We start from the raw sequence: 19,332 nt of genomic DNA, 5'->3' as shown, positions 1-19,332 counted from the left end.
GAGACCATATAATGTTTGTCCTTCTCCGATTGACTTATTTCACTCAGCATAATACCCTCCAGTTCCAACCACGTCGAAGCAAATGGTGGGTATTTGTCGTTTCTAATGGCTGAGTAATATTCCATTGTATACATGGACCACAGCTTCTTTATCCATTCATCTTTCGATGGACACCGAGGCTCCTTCCACAGTTTGGCTATTGTGGCCATTGCTGCTATAAACATCAGGGGGCAGGTGTCCCGGCGTTCCACTGCATCTGTATCTTTGGGGTAAATCCCCAGCAGTGCAATTGCTGGGTCGTAGGGCAGGTCTATTTTTAACTCTTTGAGGAACCTCCACACAGTTTTCCAGAGTGGCTGCACCAGTTCACATTCCCACCAACAGTGTAAGAGGGTTCCCTTTTCTCCGCATGCTCTCCAACATTTGTTGTTTCCTGCCTTGTTAATTTTCCCCATTCTCACTGGTGTGAGGTGGTATCTCATTGTGGTTTTGATTTGTATTTTCCTGATGGCAAGTGATGCGGTGCATTTTCTCATGCGCTTGTTGGCCATGTCTATGTCTTCTTCTGTGAGATTTCTGTTCATGTCTTTTGCCCATTTCATGATTGGATTGTTTGTTTCTTTGCTGTTGAGTTTCATAAGTTCTTTAGAGATCTTGGATTCTAGCCCTTTATCTGATAGGTCATAGGTCATTTGCAAATATCTTCTCCCATTCTGTAGGTTGTCTTTGAGTTTTGTTGACTGTTTCTTTTGTGTGCAAAAGCTTCTTATCTTGATGAAGTCCCAATAATTCATTTTTGCTTTTGTTTCTCTTGCCTTCATGGGTGTATCTTGCAAGAAGTTACTGTTATGGCCTCCACTTGTGTTTCTATCTCAGTTATAAGATTTTTAATTTTGGCCTGACTAGATTTTAGTTCTTTTATCTCTGTAGTAAGGGATTCTCTAGTGTCTTCTATGCTTTTTTCAAGCCCAGTTAGTATCATTAGAATCGTATTTCAAATTCTACTTTAGACATCTTATATTGGTATTGATTAAGTCTCTGGTCATGAGTTCTACCTTGTGTTCTTCCTTGGGGTGAATTCCTTTATCTTGTCATTTTGTCCAGGAAATAAAAGATGAGAAATAACAACAACAACAACAACAACAACAACAAAACAAACAACAAATAACAAATGACAAAACAAAAATGCAAAAAGGAACGAAAAATAAAAAAAAACGAGAAAGATCAAAACATAAAACAAGAAAACCAAGAAAACATAGATCCTGGTGTGTTTTGGTCTGCTTGTTAAAAGAATCTAAAAAAATAAATAAATAAATAAATAAATAAAAAAAAATAAAAGAATCTAGATCCCAATTTTAAATAAATAAATAAATAAATAAATAAATAAATAAATAAGAAGTAGACTATATGAAATGTATATGCATAATTATATATAAGTATATATAATCTAAATATATGTTTTAAAAATTAATAACTAAAAAATTTAAAATAGGAATTGGAAATATAAGAAAATCAATGAAAAAATAACAAAAATAAAAGAAATAAAGAATAAAAGTAAAAAGAAAGCCCAATTATATTTTCCCGAGAGCTAAAGCTTTGCAGCACTCTGTGATCAATAAACGTGGTGCTAGCTAGGTGTTTGTGCTGGTCTTCTGGGAGAGAGTGCTGCACTGATTTTCAGGCTGACTTGTTTCAGTGGAAATGCTTCTGTAGGACACAGGGGTGTGGCTCTGGCCTCCAGTAGATGGTGCTGTTTTGCCTCCTGAAGGCTTTCAACAATGATCAGTTGGATAAAAATGGCAGCGCCCTGCTCTCTAGCCTTGTAGTTGAAAGTTTGTGCCCCTTACCCATCAGTGAGCCTGCACAGAGGAACAGTGAATCTTCTATTTGTTTCCCCTGTTTCCATCTGAACCCTACATTCACCCTGCCCATGTCTGACCCCTGCCCATGCATCTCTGGTGCATGACTGAGTTTCAAAACTCCAAATTTCAGGGACACCCATGGTGTGGACCTACACTGTTCCTCCATGGGAGGGTCTAACTAATCACCTTTGCCAGTCCAGTCCAGGAAAGCAGTTTCAGAACCGTGCAGTGGTTCAGAGTTTATAGCCAAAATTTGGCACCAAAACTTGCTGCTCTCTGTCACTTTCCTAGCTCCTATGCCTGGGAACAATGCAGCACCTTTCTGCAGCACCAACCTGTTCTTCCTGCGACCTAAGAGATCCTCAGACCACCCTGTCAATCCTGGGATTCTGTTCCTCTTCACCACCTAAGCATCTTTAATCCAGGCCTGTCCTCCACAGCAGTCCATTTAAAAGTTCAGATATTGCACTCCACTGTTTTTAATACTTTGTGGTAGCCTCCCTAAGCAGACTCCCCCCACCCCCCACTGCTACATCCACAGCTATGTCTTCCCCAAGTGAACTTCCACACCTCCTACCTTCTAAAAGCTAGTTGATTTTGTACTTATAGACTTACAGTTTTTCTTCTCTCAGATCTGACAGACTTCTTGGGTGTTCAGAATAATTTGATAACTCTCTAGCTCTGTTTAAGGGATGAGACCAGCTCAGGGTCCTCTACTCCTTGTGCCATCTTAACTCCTCTGGTCATAACTTTAGATATAACATCAAAAGCATAATCCACAAAAGAAAAAACTGATAAATTGAATTTCATTGCAACTAAAAATTTCTGCTTCGTGAAAAACTCAGTTAAGAGAATGAAAAGCCATATACTGGAAGAAAATCTTTGCAAAACACTATCTGATAAAGGGCTGATATCTAAAATAGACAAATCAGCAGCACTATCAACCATAGCCAAATTGTGGAATGAACCCAAATATCCATTAAGTGATGAATGGATAAAGAAGTTGTGGTGTATATAATATATATATAATGGAAAATTACTCAGCCATAAAATAGAACGAAATCTTGCCATTTGCAATGACGTGAACAAAGCTAGAGTGAGATTCTTAACTATTGGGAACAAACTCAGGGTTGCTGGAGGGGAGAGGGATAGGGGGATTGAGTAGATGAGTGATGGGTATTAAGGAGAGCACTTGTGATGAGCACTGGATGTCATACATAAGTGATGAATCACTAAATTCTACCCTTGAAACCAATATTACAATATATGTTAACTAATTAGAATTTAAATAGAAACTTAAAAATTCAAGTTAAAATCTTATTTTTACTGCTAGAAAGTTGAAATAAATATCTCTTACCCCGGGTGTGTGTGTGTTGAAGAAGAGAAATAGTAAGATAATCTTTTTAAAAAATAAAAAATTGAGATGCACCTAGGTGGCTCAGTTGGTTAAGCATCTGCCTTCAGCTCAGGTCATGATCCCTGCATTGGGTTTCTGTCTCAGTGGGGAGTCTGCTTCTCCATCTTCCCCTGCCTCTCTACCCCTCCACCCCCATGCTTGGGTGCTCTCTCAGATAAATTTTAAAAATCTTAAAAAATAAAAATAGAAATAAAATAAGACAAACAGCTCTTAAAATGCTACAATACGAAAACAATCCAAGTATAAAGGGCAAAATATTTGAACAGACACCTCACCAAAAGTGACCTACACAAGGCAAAAAAGCATATGAAAAGATGTTCAACATCGAATGTCATTAGGGAAACAAAAAAAAATTTTGGTGGGCAGCAAAACAAAGTTTACTGAGCGATAGTATTGAGTGATAGTACAAAGCTCCCAAAGAGGGAGGGGACCCAAAAAGGTTACCAAGAAAATGAAAATTATAATAGCAATGAGATAACAGTGCAGACCTATTAGAATGGCTAAAATCCAAAACACAGACAACAACAAATGCTGACAAAGAGAGCAATAAGAACTCTCATCCATTGATGATAGAAATAAAAAATGGTACAGTCACTTTGAAAGATAATTTGGTGGTTTCTTACAAAACTAAATTTACTCTTACCATGCAATCCAGCAATTGTGCTTTTTTGGTAATTGCCTAAATTATTTGAAAAGTTATGTACCCAAAAACCTGCTCTCAAATGTTTATAGCAGCATCATTAATAATTGATACATTTGTGGGGCACCTGGGTGGCTCAGTCAGTCAAATGTCTGCCTTTGGCTCAGGTCATGATCCCAGGGTCCAGGGAGGAAGCCCCACATTGGGCAATCTGTTCAGCAGGGAGCCTGCTTCTTCCTTGCCCTCTGCCCCTCCCCCACTCATGCTCTCTCTGGCATGCATTCTCTCTCTCAAAAACAAAATCTTAATAACTGACAAAGTTGGGAGGAAGCCAAGATATCCTTTAATATGTGAAAAGATAAATAAGCTATGGTAAAACACTAAAAATAAGTGAGCTACTAAGCCATGAAAAGACAAAGAACCTTAAATGTAAACAGCTAAATAAAAGAAGCTAATCTGAAAATGCTACATGCTGTAGAATTTCTACAACAAAACATTCTAGAATAGGCAAAAATATGGATCAATAGTTGCTAAGGGTTTGCAGGGTATGGAACGATGGAAGGATAAACAGGTGGTGCCCACAGATTTTTCTGGCAGTGGCACTATTTTGCATGATAGTGTCATGCTGGATTCATGTCATTATACGTTTGTCAAAACCCACAGCCCATCGATTGTATCAATGTATCTCACTAATGCAAATATTGATAGTAAAGGAAACTGTATTTTGGGAATTAGGGATATATGGGAACTCTGTACTTACAATTCAATTTTCCTGTAAACCTAAAACTGCTCTAAAAATAAAGTCTCTTAAGATAAAAAAAAAAGTGACCCAGGGCCCACCAGATTATTTTTAATTGAAAAAGTGCAAAAACTGCATACTTGCTCTTTAGGAAAGTCACCAGGAATATCAATATAAAACACCAAACTTCTAGGACATTCCAGAAGCTTTCATTGTAAAGTCCTCCCTCCAAAAGAATAAAGTTTGGACTGTGTCCAGGGTTCCAAATCCCCAGGTTTGGGGACTCGAGCGATACTCAAAGAACTCAGCATATAGTCATACTCATGGCTAATATTTACTTTAGTTAAAGAATATAAAGCAAAATCAGCAAAGGGAAAAGTACATGGGATAAATTCTAGAGGAAACAAAGTGAACGCCTCCAAGTATTCTTCCTTATTACTGTCACACAGGACACATTTAATTTCCTCCAGCAACAAGTTATAACAACACATGTGAAATTTTGTCTACCATGGAAGCTCTTTAGACTCAGTACCCTAGGTTTTTACTGGGAGCTGAACAGAGGCACCCACTGCTAAGCATATACCAAGATTCCCAGAAGAAAATAAGATGTTCAACATAAACCACATTGTTTGTACAGGCAGTCTAGACACAGTGAGTCACTCTTACCATTTAGGGAAAATTTTATATCTGTGTAAGAAACTGTTCACTAGCCAAGTTCCCAGATACCAGCCAAGAGCTAATCTTGTAGTCAGATTTTTCTAATCATAGTAGATTCAGGCCAATTATATTAACTTTTTCTGCTTAGGAACATGACCCAGAATAGATGCAAAAGGAAGAAAACAAACGTTTGTAGAAGGAAAATGTCAGAAGACCCCAGATTATTCCAGTTTATGGAAGAAAAGTAGTCTTCACCTTTTCAATACTAACTATTCAGCAGTGAGGCTCCTGACTCATCAACCTGAAGCATCTCACATGATGTAATGGATATTCACCGAAGCACATATCAGGAGATTAGCTTCAGCTTTGTTGCAATCTGTGTAACCTTGGACAAAATGATTTCTAAGAACTTCCCTAGATCATGTCAAAGACCTCATTCAATGAAGTATATCTTTTTATATTTGAACCTAAAATATCTCTATCTTTTACTGGATCTATTATGCAACACATGGATCTATCCATTAAAAAGTTTTATTTTTAAAGGTTTATATATTTTAGAGAGAGAGAGAGAGAGAGAGAGAGAGCTAGTGGTGGGGAGGGGCAGAAGGAGAGGAAGAGAGAATCTGAAACAGGCTTCTCACCGAGTGCAGTGTCTGATGTGGAGCTCAGTCCCACGACCCTAAGATCATGACCTGAGCTGAAATCAGGAGTTGGCTTCTTAACCAACTGAGCCATCCAGGCTCTCTGCCATTGAAAACAGTTTTAGTCAATTAATTTCTTTCCTTCCTAGACCTTCCTTCCTTTTCTTTCCTAGACCCTCTCCCCTAGATCATTGCAATAGTTTTCTATATTGCTTTTCTTGCTTCCACTCTCCCTCCGGTCTAATTCATCTTAAAACCTCAGACAGTTAAAGATTCCTAAAACAGAATTCCACTTATATTGCTTGTACTACCAAAATCTCTCAATCCTCCCAGGGCCAATAGAGTTCAATATAAACTCCTAAGCCTTTTACTCTATAATATGGCCTCAAGTTCCCTGATCCTATTTTGTCTTTCACTACTCTCCAATAGTAACGAAAACTGTGGTTAAACCATTGTCCAAATGTACACCATGTTTTCCATTCTTGGGACCATTTCCCTCCACATGAGAGGTCCGTTTCTCCATTTCTATCTGTCAAAGACTTTATTTTTTGTTGAATGGGCACAACTATTGTACCAAAACAAATCTCCACATCCAAATGTAAGTTTTTTATTCTCCAAATACCTTCCCACCTCTACAAGGACACCACATACACATTCATGTTACAGTATGTAAAAACTTCTACTTGTTTAAGTGTCATGTGTATTCTTATTTTAGCATTCCAATTATAAGCTGCAGAAGGACAGAAAGTATGTCTCATTGTCTTTCTAGTCTTGTTGCATCTAGCATAGTGTCTCTGGCATGTGATATGTATTCATGAAAACTAAGGAACACTATGGAATGGTGGCGTATTTGAACTGAAGTCACTGAAAGTCCATTAAAATAAGCTAATGTTGGAATATCTTGGGGAAAATGTAGAAGATCTGCTCCTGATCTACCAAATACAGCAGTAGTTTAACTTTATCCTCACGTGGATTCTGGAATCAGAAACATAGACTGAAAGGGACTCTAAAGATCATCAAGTACCACTCTTCTTTGACATATAGGGAAAATAAGGCAAAGAAAAAAAATGTTTTCCAAAGTCACACCGTAAAAGACAAGAAATAACAAGTGTTGATGAGGATGTAAAGAAAAAGAAACCCTCATGTACTGTTGGTGGGAATGTAAATTGGTGAAGCCACTGTGGAAAGCAGCATGGAGGTTCCTCAAAAAATTAAAATTAAAATTATCATATGATTAAGTAATTCTATTACTGGGCACTTATAAAAAAATGAAAACACTAATTCAAAAAGATATATTTACCCCTATACTTATTGCAGCATTATTTATAGTAGCTAAGATATGGAAGCCACCTAAATATTCATTGATAGATGAATGAATATGGAAGATGTAGTTAGTAGAATATTATGCAGCCATGAAAACAATATCTTGCCATTTCTGACAATATGGGTGGCCCTGAGAAATATTAATACCATATAACTTTCTTTACTCACATATGGAATTTAAGAAACAGAATAAATGAATAAACAAACAAAAAGCAGAATTAGACCTATAAATACAGAGAAAAAACTCATGATTTGGCAAAGGGAAGGGGATGAAAACAATGTGTGAAGGGGAAATACAGAGAGATACAGTCTTCTGGTTATAGAATGAATAAGTCACAGGAGTAAAAGGCACAGCATAATGAATATAGTAAATAATACTGTAATAGTGTTGTATGGTGAAATTTTAAACCTTACATTTTATTGCTTACATAAACAGTATTTGTATATTCAATTATTTATTCTAAAGTCCAAAAAACAAACAAACAACAACAAAAATGTCATGTGAAGGGGTAGTGGAAAGGGAGGTGGGCGGAGGGTTGGGGTGACTGGGTGACAGGCACTGAGGGGGGCACTTGATGGGATGAGCACTGGGTGATATATGCTATATGTTGACAAATTGAACTCCAATTAAAAAAAAGTCACGTGAGTTAGTGGAAGAGCTATATCAAGAACTCTAGGCTCTTGCATCCTAGGCAAAGGTTTTAACTGTTAGCATTATTATTATAGTTGTTTCCTGCTGAGGTAGGGCAGGAGGAAAGGCTCGTAATAGGAAGATGCCAATGTTACCAAGGCACAACTACTAATGGAAGGTGGCTTTTTTGAACATACCTCTTGTAACTGAGATTCTTTCTTTTTGGAAGATAGATGTAAATGCCGATCCAGCAAGGAATAAAACCTCTCACCATCCTTCTCAAATTTTTTTTTCCGCTCCTAGATATGGGAGAGAAAGGACACATTAAGATGTCTATAGCTTTTAATGCAGTTTGCTCAGAACTGAGAAGGACGGATGCAGTGTCCAGTTTCATGTGTCAGGTTTCCAATTTCTCTAGCCTCTGAGAAGAACAAAGAAAGAGAGAATTTTCTTTTGCATTGATCTTAGCAGTTTTAATTTCCTCAAATATAGCTCTGAACCATTCCACCTATACAAATGGCAGTTCATATTAGTACAGCTGAAGGCTCTGGGAGCTGCTGCTAAGAAAATTACACTTAAAATGGGCCTGTACACTTGTTACTTTTTCTTCTTCTCAATATTTTTCTCATTTTTTCACATGCATTAACTACTCATTCAATTTTTTCAAAGAATGAAGAAGGAACACAGTGATGAACTAAATATATGCCTTTAAAAGTCATATACAATGCACTTAGACAGCCTAATAATAAGTAAAATATTTCCAAGGCAATAGATACCTTGGACTGCCTCTATAAATGATGAGTTCTTTGGTACTGTTTAAGCATTTTAGTACTGTATATTAAAAGATGATGTTAAAAGTGAGGAAGCAATCCCGGGAAGTACAGCTGGAAAGCAAAAGTCAAAAAGTTTTAGAGAGGATGGAGGAGGACTCAGCCATCATTCTCCTTAAATATGAAATTTAATTAAATTCTCTCCCTTAGCACAACTGGAAGTCACACAGCTCCAAAGGAGCACTAACAATGCTCATTTGTCACACCCTAATACTCACACTCTGCAATCCTCTCAAAACCATACGGGAAAATTCATGTAAAAGGCCTGTGTTCTGTCACAGTAAACCCGAATTCACTGAGCACCTCAGTGTACCAGTTATTTAAAAAGGCAGAGCAAGAGACACACAGATAAAAAGAAGGGGAAAAAAAGACCTCACCCATGATTTATTTCTAGAGGCAATCTGTTACTAGGCAGAAAGCCAGGACAGAGCTCAGTGACCTCTGACCTGGAAGGAAAGTGCTTTTTACCAAAGGTAAAGTAGGGAGGAAGCTAACATTAACTGAGGCCTACATCAGGCTAGGCAATGAAGTAAGCATTTATAATACATTATTTCGTTTAGTCTTTACAACCCTGAGAAATAGATATTGTTAAAGAAGTTAAGGTTCAAAAAAGTGTACTAACTTGTCCATGGTCACATAATATACAGATTTATTTGATTTTTTCCACATAGCCAAATAAAGCCCAGATGATCATGAGAGGAATTACACTCAGGAGGCCTATAATTAACCGGGAAACCTTGTGAATAAAGCTCAAGTAGGTCTATAGCCATAGATCAAACTCATACCAAAACACATAAGATAGAAATTTTCACAAAAAACATACGTAAGACAAACTCTTCCTCCAGCTGATGAATCTATTTAAAGTAATAGTTGTTTGAAGAAAGCTTTAGGGCCAGAAAATGCCAGTGACCTCTCTAGGAACAGATAGAGTTCTGATGGTCACTTCCTCTAATTCCATTTTTAAAATAAAAATTATGAAATGTGATTCATATACCATAAAAATTCATCCTTTTAAAGTGAACAATTCACTGGTTTTTAGTGTATTTACAAAGTTGTGCAACCATCACTGCTAATTCCAGAATATTTTCATCACCTAAGAAAAACACTATATCAATTACCAATCATTTTCTCCTTTTCACAACAGTAGGTAAAAGAAGCCATAATTTAATTTTTATGTCTATGGATTTGTATATTATAGAGATTTCATATAATTCTATTCATACAATATGTGATCATTTGTATCTGTCTTCTTACATTTAGCATAAGTTTTTAAGATTCATCTGTGTTGGGATGCCCAGGTGGCTCAACAGTTGAGCATCTGCCTTTGGCTCAGGTCATGATCCTGGGGTCTTAGGATCAGGTCCCACATCAGGATCCCCACAGGGAGCCTGCTTCTCCCTCTGCCTATGTCTCTGCCTCACTCTCTGTGTCTCTTATGAATAAATAAACAAAATCTTTTTTTAAAAAAAGATTCGGAGGCGGGGCAAGATGGTGGAAGAGTAGGATCCCCAAGTCACCTGTCCCCACCAACTTACCTAGAAAACTTTCAAATCATCCTGAAAACTTATGAATTCGGCCTGAGATTTAAAGAGAGAACAGCTGGAATGCGACAGTGAGAAGAGTTCGTGCTTCTATCAAGGTAGGAAGACAGAAAAAAATAAAATAAAATAAAAAAGCATCAAAGGGGGAGGGGCTCCCACGAGGAGCTGGGGTTAAGGTTGGGCGGTGAGTGCCCCCAGGACAGGAAAGCCCAGGCTGGGAGAAGCAGGAACCGTACTAATCTTCCTGGATGGAAAGGTGCTGGAAGGGAACTGGGGCAGGGTCCCAGGAGGGGCAGTGGAGCACCCACGTTCCCGGGGCCAAAAACAGAGGAAGTGCACCCCAAAGGAAAGCGCACCACACACCACGGGCCAAGCTCCCTAAAGGGCTAGAGTTCACGCCTGGCATGCCCAGGGAGCAGCTCGGGTGGCATCTCAGGTGGCAGCTCCGCGCAGAGGGGGTGGCGCGGCCCCAGAAGCACGATTCCAACGGCAGGCCTAGGAGCCCAAGGCACCGGGGGACAAAGCCCAAGATCTGGCGTTCCCCTTGGGACAGGCAGAGGCCGGGGCACAAAGGACAGTGAGGATGCTTCTGCCACCTGGCGACCCGGAGCTGTGCAGATCAGCGCCCCCCCCCCCCGCCCCCAGAGCATCCAGGTCCCTGTGGAATGGGAGAATATGGTAGTTACTGCGTGAGGTGACACCAGGGCTGGAGAGCTGGCCGCACCCTCTGTTGTTCCTCCTGGTGTCACCTTGTACCTGGGACTGAGCAGGGGCCTCGCAGGATACACAGCTCCCACTGAACCTTGCACCTGGCAGGGGCCTGGGCAGGTCCCCCAGGTGCACACACCTGAGAATCAGCACAACAGGACCCTCCTCCAAAAGACCAGCTGGAAAGACAGGGTAAGAGCAAGTTCCTGACCAAGCAGCACTGGAACGTTCTAGAGGAAGTCAAGGTACTTACAGTATATAGAATCAGAGGATACCCCTCCAAGTTTTTTGTTTTTTGTTTCTTTGTCCCCATACCTTCTTTCCCTTTTTTCATTTTTTCAGTACAACTCGTTTTTAACCACTCTGCACTGAGCAAAGAGACTAGAAGAAGGAACTCACCACAAAACAAAGAATCAGAAACAGAACTCTCTCCCACAGAGTTACAGAATATGGATTACAATTCAATGTCAGAAAGCCAATTCAGAAGCACAATTATGAAGCTACTGGCAGCTCTGCAAAAAAGCGTAAAGGAATCAAGAGACTTCATGACTGCAGAATTTAGATCTAATCAGGCCAAAATTAAAAATCAATTAAATGAGATGCAATCCAAACTGGAGGTCCTAACAACGAGGGTTAATGAGGTAGAAGAATGAGTGAGTGACATAGAAGACAAGTGGATGTCAAGGAAGGAAACTGAGGCAAAAAGAGAAAAACAAAGAAAAGATCATGAGTATAGGTTAAGGGAAATAAATGACAGCCTCAGGAGGAAAAATATATCTTTAATTGGGTTACAGAGGGCGCCGAAAGGGACAGGGGTCCAAAAACTGTATTTGAACAAATCATAGCTGAGAACTTCCATAACTTGGGGAGGGAAACAGGCATTCAGATCCAGGAGATAGAGAGATTCCCCCCAAAAAGGAATAAAAACCGTTCAACACCCCGACATTTAATAGTGAAACTTGCAAATTCCAAAGATAAAGAGAAGATCCTTAAAGCAGCAAGAGACAAGAGATCCCTAACCTTTAGGGAGAGAAGTATTAAGTTAATCGCAGACCTCTCCACAGACCTGGCAGGCCAGAAAGGGCTGGCAGGATATATTCAGGGGCCTAAATGGGAAGAACATGCAGCCAAGAATACTTTATCCAGCAAAGTTCTCATTCAGAATAGAAGGAGAGATAAAGAGCTTCCAAGATAGGCAGAAACTGAAAGAATATGTGACCATCAAACCAGCTCTCCAAGAAATATTAAGGGGGACTCTGTAAAAGAAAGAGGAGATCCAAGGAAACAATCCACAAAACAGGGACTGAATAAGTATTATGATGACACTAAATTCATATCTTTCAAGAGTAACTCTGAACGTGAATGGGCTTAGTGACCCCAGCAAAAAATGCAGGGTTTCAGACTTGATAGAAAAGCAAGACTCATCTATTTGCTGTCTATAAAAGACTCATTTTAGACCTAAGGACACCTACAGCCTGAAAATGAAAGGTTGGAGAACCATTTACCATTCAAATGGTCCTCAAAGGAAAGCAGGGGTAGCCATCTTCATTTCAGATGAATTAAAGTTTATCCCAAAGATGGTAATAAGAGATGAAGAGGGACACTGTATCATACTTAAAAGATCTATCCAAAGAGAACCTAACAATCATGAATATTTATGACCCGAATGCGGGAGCTGCCAAGTATATCAATTAATAACCAAAGTTAATACATACTTACATAATAATATACTTATACTTGGTGATTGAATATAGCGCTTTCCACAATCAACAGATCTTCTAAGCACAACATCTCCAAAGAAACAAGAGCTTTAAATGATACACTGGAACAGATAGATTTCACAGATATTTACAGAACTTTACATCCAAACCCAACTAAATACACATTCTTCTCAAGGGCACATGGAACGTTCTCCAGAATAGACCACATACTGGGTCACAAATCAGGTCTTAACCGATACCAAAAGATTGGGATTGTCCCCTGCATATTTTTAGACCACATGCTTTGAAAATAGAACTAAATCAAAAGAAGAAGTTTGGAAGGATTTCAAACACATGGAGGTTAAGGACCATCCTGCTAAAAGATGAAAGGGTCAACCAAGGTCAACAAGGAAATTAGAGAAGAATTAAAAAGATTCATGGAAACTAATGAGAATTAAGATACAACCATTCAAAATCTTTGTGATACAGCAAAAGCAGTCCTGAGGGGGAAATGCATCGCAATACAAGCATCCATCCAAAACTGGAAAGTACTCAAATACAAAAGCTAACCTTGCACCTAAAGGAGCTAGAGAAAAAACAGCAAATAGATCCTACACCCAGTAGAAGACAATTAATAAAGAATCGAGCAGAACTCAACGAAATCGAGACCAGAAGAACTGTGGAACAGATGAACAAAACTAGGAGTTGGTTCTTTGAAAGGATTAATAAGATAGATAAACCATTAGCTAGCCTTATTTAAAAGAAGAGAGAAAAGACTCAAATTAATAAAATCATAAATGAGAAAGGAGATATCACCACCAATACCAAGGAAATACAAATGACCTTAAAAACTTATTACAAGCCGCTTTATGCCAATAAATTAGGCAATCTAGAAGAAATGGACGCATTTCTGGAAAAACACAAACTACCAAAACTGGAACAGGAAGAAATAGAAAACCTGAATAGGCCAATAACCAGGGAGGAAATTGAAGCAGTCATCAAAAACCTCCCAAGACACAAAAGTCCAGGGCCAGATGGCTTCCTAGGGATATTCTATCAAACGTTTAAAGAAGAAACCATACCTATTCTACTAAAGCTGTTTGGAAAGATAGACAGAGATGGAGTACTTCCAAATTCGGTCTATGAGGCCAGCATCACCTTAATTTCAAAACCAAAGATCCCACCAAGAAGGAGAATTATAGACCAATATCCTGATGAATGTGGATGCAAAAATTCTCAACAAGATGCTAGCCAATAGGATCCAACAATACATTAAGAAGGTCATTGATCATGACCAAGTGGGATTTATCCCTGGGATGCAAAGCTGGTTCAACACTCGTAAAACAATCAATGTGATTCATCATATCAGCAAGAGAAAAACCAAGAACCATATGATCCTCTCGATAGATGCAGAGAAAGCATTTGACAATACACAACATCCATTCCTGATCAAAAGTCTTGAAAGTGTAGGGATAGAGGGAACATTCCTCAGCATCTTAAAAGCCATCTATGAAAAGCCCGCAGCAAATATCATTCTCAATGGGGAAACATTGGGAGCCTTTCCCCCAAGATCAGGAACAAGACAGGGATGTCCACTCTCACCACTGCTATTCAACAGAGTACTGGAAGTCCTAGCCTCAGCAATCAGGCAACAAAAAGAAATAAAACACATTCAACTTGGCAAACAAGAAGTCAAAGTCTCCCTATTTGCAGATGACATGATACTGTACGTAGAAAAACCAAAAGACTCCACCCCAAGATTGCTAGAACTCATAAAGCAATTTGGCAGTGTGGCAGGATACAAAATTAATGCCCAGAAGTCAGTGGCATTTCTATACACTAAAAATGAGCCTGAAGAAGAGAAATGAAGGAGTCAATCCCATTTACAATGGCACCCAAAAGCATAAGATACCTAGGAATAAACCCAACCAAAGAGGTAAAGGATCTATACCCTAAAAACTATAGAACACTTCTGAAAGAAATTGAGGCAGACACAAAGAGATAGAAAATTATTCCATGCTCATGGATTGGAAGAATTAATATTGTGAAAATGTCAATGCTACCCAGGGAAATTTACACATTTAACGCAATCCCTATCAAATTCCATGGACTTTCTTCAGAGAGTTGGAACAAATCTTCTTAAGATTTGTGTGGAATTAGAAATGACCCCGAAGAGCCAGGATAATTTTAAAAAAGAAAACCATAGCTGGGGGCATCACAATGCCAGATTTCAGGTTGTACTACAAAGCTGTGGTCATCAAGACAGTGTGGTACTGGCACAAAAACAGACACATAGATCAATGGAACAGAATAGAGAATCCAGAAGTGGACCCTCACCTTTATGGTCAACTAATATTCGATAAAGGAGGAAAGACTATCCACTGGAAAAAAGACAGTCTCTTCAATAAATGGTCCTGCAAAAATTGGACAGCCACATGCAGAAGAATGAAACTGGACCCTTCTCTTACACCATACACAAAGATAAACTCAAAATGGATGAAAGATCTAAATGTGAGACAAGATTCCATCAAAATCCTAGAGGAGAACATAGGCAACACCCTTTTTTAACTTGGCCACAGCAACTTCTTGCCAGATACATCCATGAAGGCAAGGTTAACAAAAGCAAAAATGAATAATTAGGACTTCATCAAGATAAAAAGCTTCTGCACAGCAAAAGAAACAGTCAACAAAACTAAAAGACAACCTACAGAATGGGTGAAGATATTTGAAAGACATATCAGATAAAGGGCTTGTATCCAAGATGTATAGAGAACTTATTAAACTCAACAGCAAAGAAACAAACAATCCAATCATGAAATGGGCAAAAGACATGAACAGAAATTTCACAGAGGAAGACATAGATAGACATGGTCAACAAGCATATGAGAAAATTCTCCGCATCAGTGGCTGTGAGGGAAATACAAATCAAAACTACAATGACATACCACCTCACACCAGTGAGAATGGTGCTAATTAACAAGACAGAAAACAATAAATGTTGGAGAGGATGTGGAGAAAGGGGAACCCTCTTGCACTGTTGGTGGGAATGTGAGCTGGTACAGCCACCCTGGAAAACTGTGTGGAGGTTCCTCAGAGTTAAAAGTAGAACTGACCTACGACCCAGCATTTGCACTGCTGGGGATTTACTCCAAAGATACAGATGCAGCGAAATGCCAGAACACCTGCACCCCAATTTTTTTAGCAGCAATGTCCACAATAGCCAAACTGTGGAAGGAGCCTGTGTCCATCAAAAGATGAATGGATAAAGAAGATGTGGTCTATGTATACAATGGAATATTACTCTGCCATTAGAAATGACAAATATCCACCATTTGGTTCAACGTGGATGGAACTGGAGGGTATTATGCTGAGTGAAATAAGTCAATCAGAAGTAGTAACAGTATATGGTCTCATTCATTTGGGGAATATAAAAAATAGTGAAAGGGAATAAAGGAGAAAGGAGAGAAAATGAGTGAAAATATCAGTGAGGGTGACAGAACATGAGAGACACCTAACTCTGGGAAATGAACAAGGGGTAGTGGAAAGGAAGGTGGGCGGGGGTTTGGGGTGACTGAGTGATGGGCACTGAATGGGGCACTTGGCAGGATGAGCACCTGGTGTTATGCTATATGTTGGTAAACTCAAATCCAATAAAAAAAATTTTTAAAAATTAAATAAAAAATAAATAAATATTCATGTGTGTTGTAGCAAATATCAGTTCTTCATTCCTTTTTCATGGCTGAATAATATTTGATTGTATTGTATACCACATTTTCTTAATAAATTCATCATTTGATGGGCATATGGGTTATTTCCATTTCCTCAGTAGTTATGAGTAATGCTGCTGTACTACATATACATGTAATTCATGTACAAGATTTTCTGTGGCATATTTTCAATTATTTTCAGCATAATATATATATAAGCAGTGGAATTGCTTAACAATATGAAGTCTTCTGATTCATGAACATAGGAAATGTTTCTATTTATCCTTCTACTTATGTAGATCTTACTTAATTTTTCTACTAATGTTTAAGTTTTAAATGTATAAATCTTACACATTTTTTGTTAATTTATACGTAAGTACTTCAATATTTTGGTGCTACTACAAATGGGAGTTTCTTTTATTTATAATAAATTTATTTTTTATTGGTGTTCAATTTACCCACATACAGAATAACACCCAATGCTCATCCCGTCAAGTGCCCCCCTCAGTGTCCGTCACCCATTCACCCCCACCCCCCGCCCTCCTCCCCTTCCACCACCCCTACTTCGTTTCCCAGAGTTAGGAGTCTTCATGTTATGTCTCCCTTTCTGATATTTCCCACACATTTCTTCTCCCTTCCCTTATATTCCCTTTCACTATTATTTATATTCCCCAAATGAATGAGAACATACAATGTTTGTCCTTCTCCGATTGACTTATTTCACTCAGCATAATACCCTCCAGTTCCAACCACGTCGAAGCAAATGGTGGGTATTTGTCGTTTCTAATGGCTGAGTAATATTCCATCGTATACATAGACCACAGCTTCTTTATCCATTCATCTTTCGATGGACACCGAGGCTCCTTCCACAGTTTGGCTATTGTGGACATTGCTGCTATAAACATCGGGGTGCAGGGGTCCTGGCGTTTCATTGCATCTGAATCTTTGGGGTAAATCCCCAACAGTGCAATTGCTGGGTCGTAGGGCAGGTCTATTTCTAACTCTTTGAGGAACCTCCACACAGTTTTCAGAGTGGCTGCACCAGTTCACATTTCCACCAACAGTGTAAGAGGGTTCCCTTTTCTCCGCATAAATGGGAGTTTCTTAATTTAATTTTCAGATAATTTCATAGTGTTTAGATATACAATTTATTGTTGTATATTGATGTTGTATCCTGCAATCTTGGTGAACTCCTTTACTAATTCAAATTGTGTGTGTGTCTGTGTGTGTGTGTGTGTACAATTTAGGATTTTCTACATATAAGGTGAAGTAATCTGCAAATAGAGATAGTTTTAGTTCTTTCTTTCCAATCTTGCCTAATTATCTTGGCTAGAACTGCCAGAACAATGTCCAATAGAAGTGTTAAGAGTGCATATCCTTGTCCTCTTAATAGTAGAGGGAAAGATTATACTCTTTCACTATTATGTATATGATGTTAGTAATGGTTTTTTTTTTTTAAATATTTGTCATTTATCGGGTTGAGAAAATTCTCTTCTATTCCTAGTTTGTAATCATTTTTATCATGACAGGGTGTTGGATTTTGCCAAATGCCTTCTTTGTATTGAGAAGTTCATGTAATTTTTTCCCATAGACTATTAATATAGTATACAGTACTGATTGATTTTTTGGTTTTTAAATGTGCCATTTAATCTAGGGACAAATCTCACTTGGTTACAATATATAATTATTTTTATTGTTGTTGGATTTGATATTCTTGTATTTTGCTAAGTTTTAGATCTATACAGTAGTACACCCTTATCCACAATTTCAGTTACTAAAGTCAACCAGAGTCTAGAAGAAGATGATCTTCTTCCTGACGTAACATCAAGTCAATAGTAGCCTAAAGATATGTCACAATGCTCGTGTCTTTCATGTCACTTCATCTGATCACGTAAGAATTTTATCATTTCACATTATTACAAGAAGGGAAGAAGGGTTAATAGAGTACAAAAAGACATTTTGAAAGAAAGGAAACCACAATCTTATAACTTTTATTTTAGTATACTGTTTTTATCGTTCTGTCTTATTTTTAGCTATTGTTGTTAATCTCTTACTGTGCCAAATTTATAAATTAAACTTCATCATATGTATTTATGAATAGGAAAAAAAATATATATAGCTTGGTACTATCCATGGTTTCAGGCATCTACTAAGGGTCTTAAAATGTATTCTTTATGGATAAAGGGGAGCTGCTCTATTCACAAGACATACCAGCCCATAGTCATGATTTCTTGTTATGACTTTGGTTTTGATATCAGGATAATTGCCTTATAGATGATTTGGGAGGTATTTCCTACTTTTCTATTTTTGGAAGAGTTTGGAAAAGGTAAGTGTTAATTCTTTAAATATTAGGTAGAATACCTAGTGGGTCTGGTTGGTCCTGCACTTCCCAGGACTATTAGTCTATTAAGTTTTCTATTTCTTCTGGAGTTCACTTGCATTTAATTCCCCTAATGTCAACAATCAGTGACATCAGCCCACTGCTTCTGAAACATCCCAACATTGGTTAAAAAGAACTTTCATTTCAGGGACAATTCGAGTGTGAAGGCCAAATGCAGCAGAAGCTCTGATCAAGAGTCACTGTCCATCCTCAAGTTAAAATGTTGCATTAAGACATTTGTTAGACTGATGAAGAAGGAAAGGAACTCCTTTATATTGAGAATACATCTTTGCCAAGCAGAATGTGAGGTTATGTAATGTATACCACCTACCAACTCTGAATGCTAGGTTTAACTTTTACACATTTTCTTATTTAATAGAAATTTATACAGAATCAGAGACTGAATAGAGAAAACAGACCCAGGAAACTTATAGTATTACACACATAATACCCAAGTGATCACTTAAGAAAGATTCATGTTTGAGACTTTTATTAAAGTCTTTTTATTCAAATTATTATATAGTTCCATGTAGTAGGTTAAAACAAGCAGATATGC

The 19,332-nt window shown here is 38.2% G+C and overlaps 1 protein-coding gene across 7 annotated transcripts in view; it reads right to left on the bottom strand.

The window, feature by feature from the left end:
* The window catches only part of OPHN1 (oligophrenin 1), a 587,085-nt gene that overhangs the window by 249,264 nt on the left and 318,489 nt on the right, over positions 1-19,332 (bottom strand). For all 7 annotated transcript variants that reach the window (XM_077888989.1, XM_077888994.1, XM_077888992.1 and 4 more), the window contains one exon: positions 8,108-8,209. In XM_077888989.1, the coding sequence (XP_077745115.1) occupies positions 8,108-8,209 (102 nt within the window). The remainder of the gene's footprint in view (positions 1-8,107; positions 8,210-19,332) is intronic.

Source organism: Canis aureus, chromosome X (assembly GCF_053574225.1).
Source record: "Canis aureus isolate CA01 chromosome X, VMU_Caureus_v.1.0, whole genome shotgun sequence".
In the NCBI taxonomy this organism is placed as follows: domain Eukaryota; kingdom Metazoa; phylum Chordata; class Mammalia; order Carnivora; family Canidae; genus Canis; species Canis aureus.
Note: the sequence above shows the minus strand (reverse complement) of the source record. Positions and strands in the feature narration are given on the sequence as shown.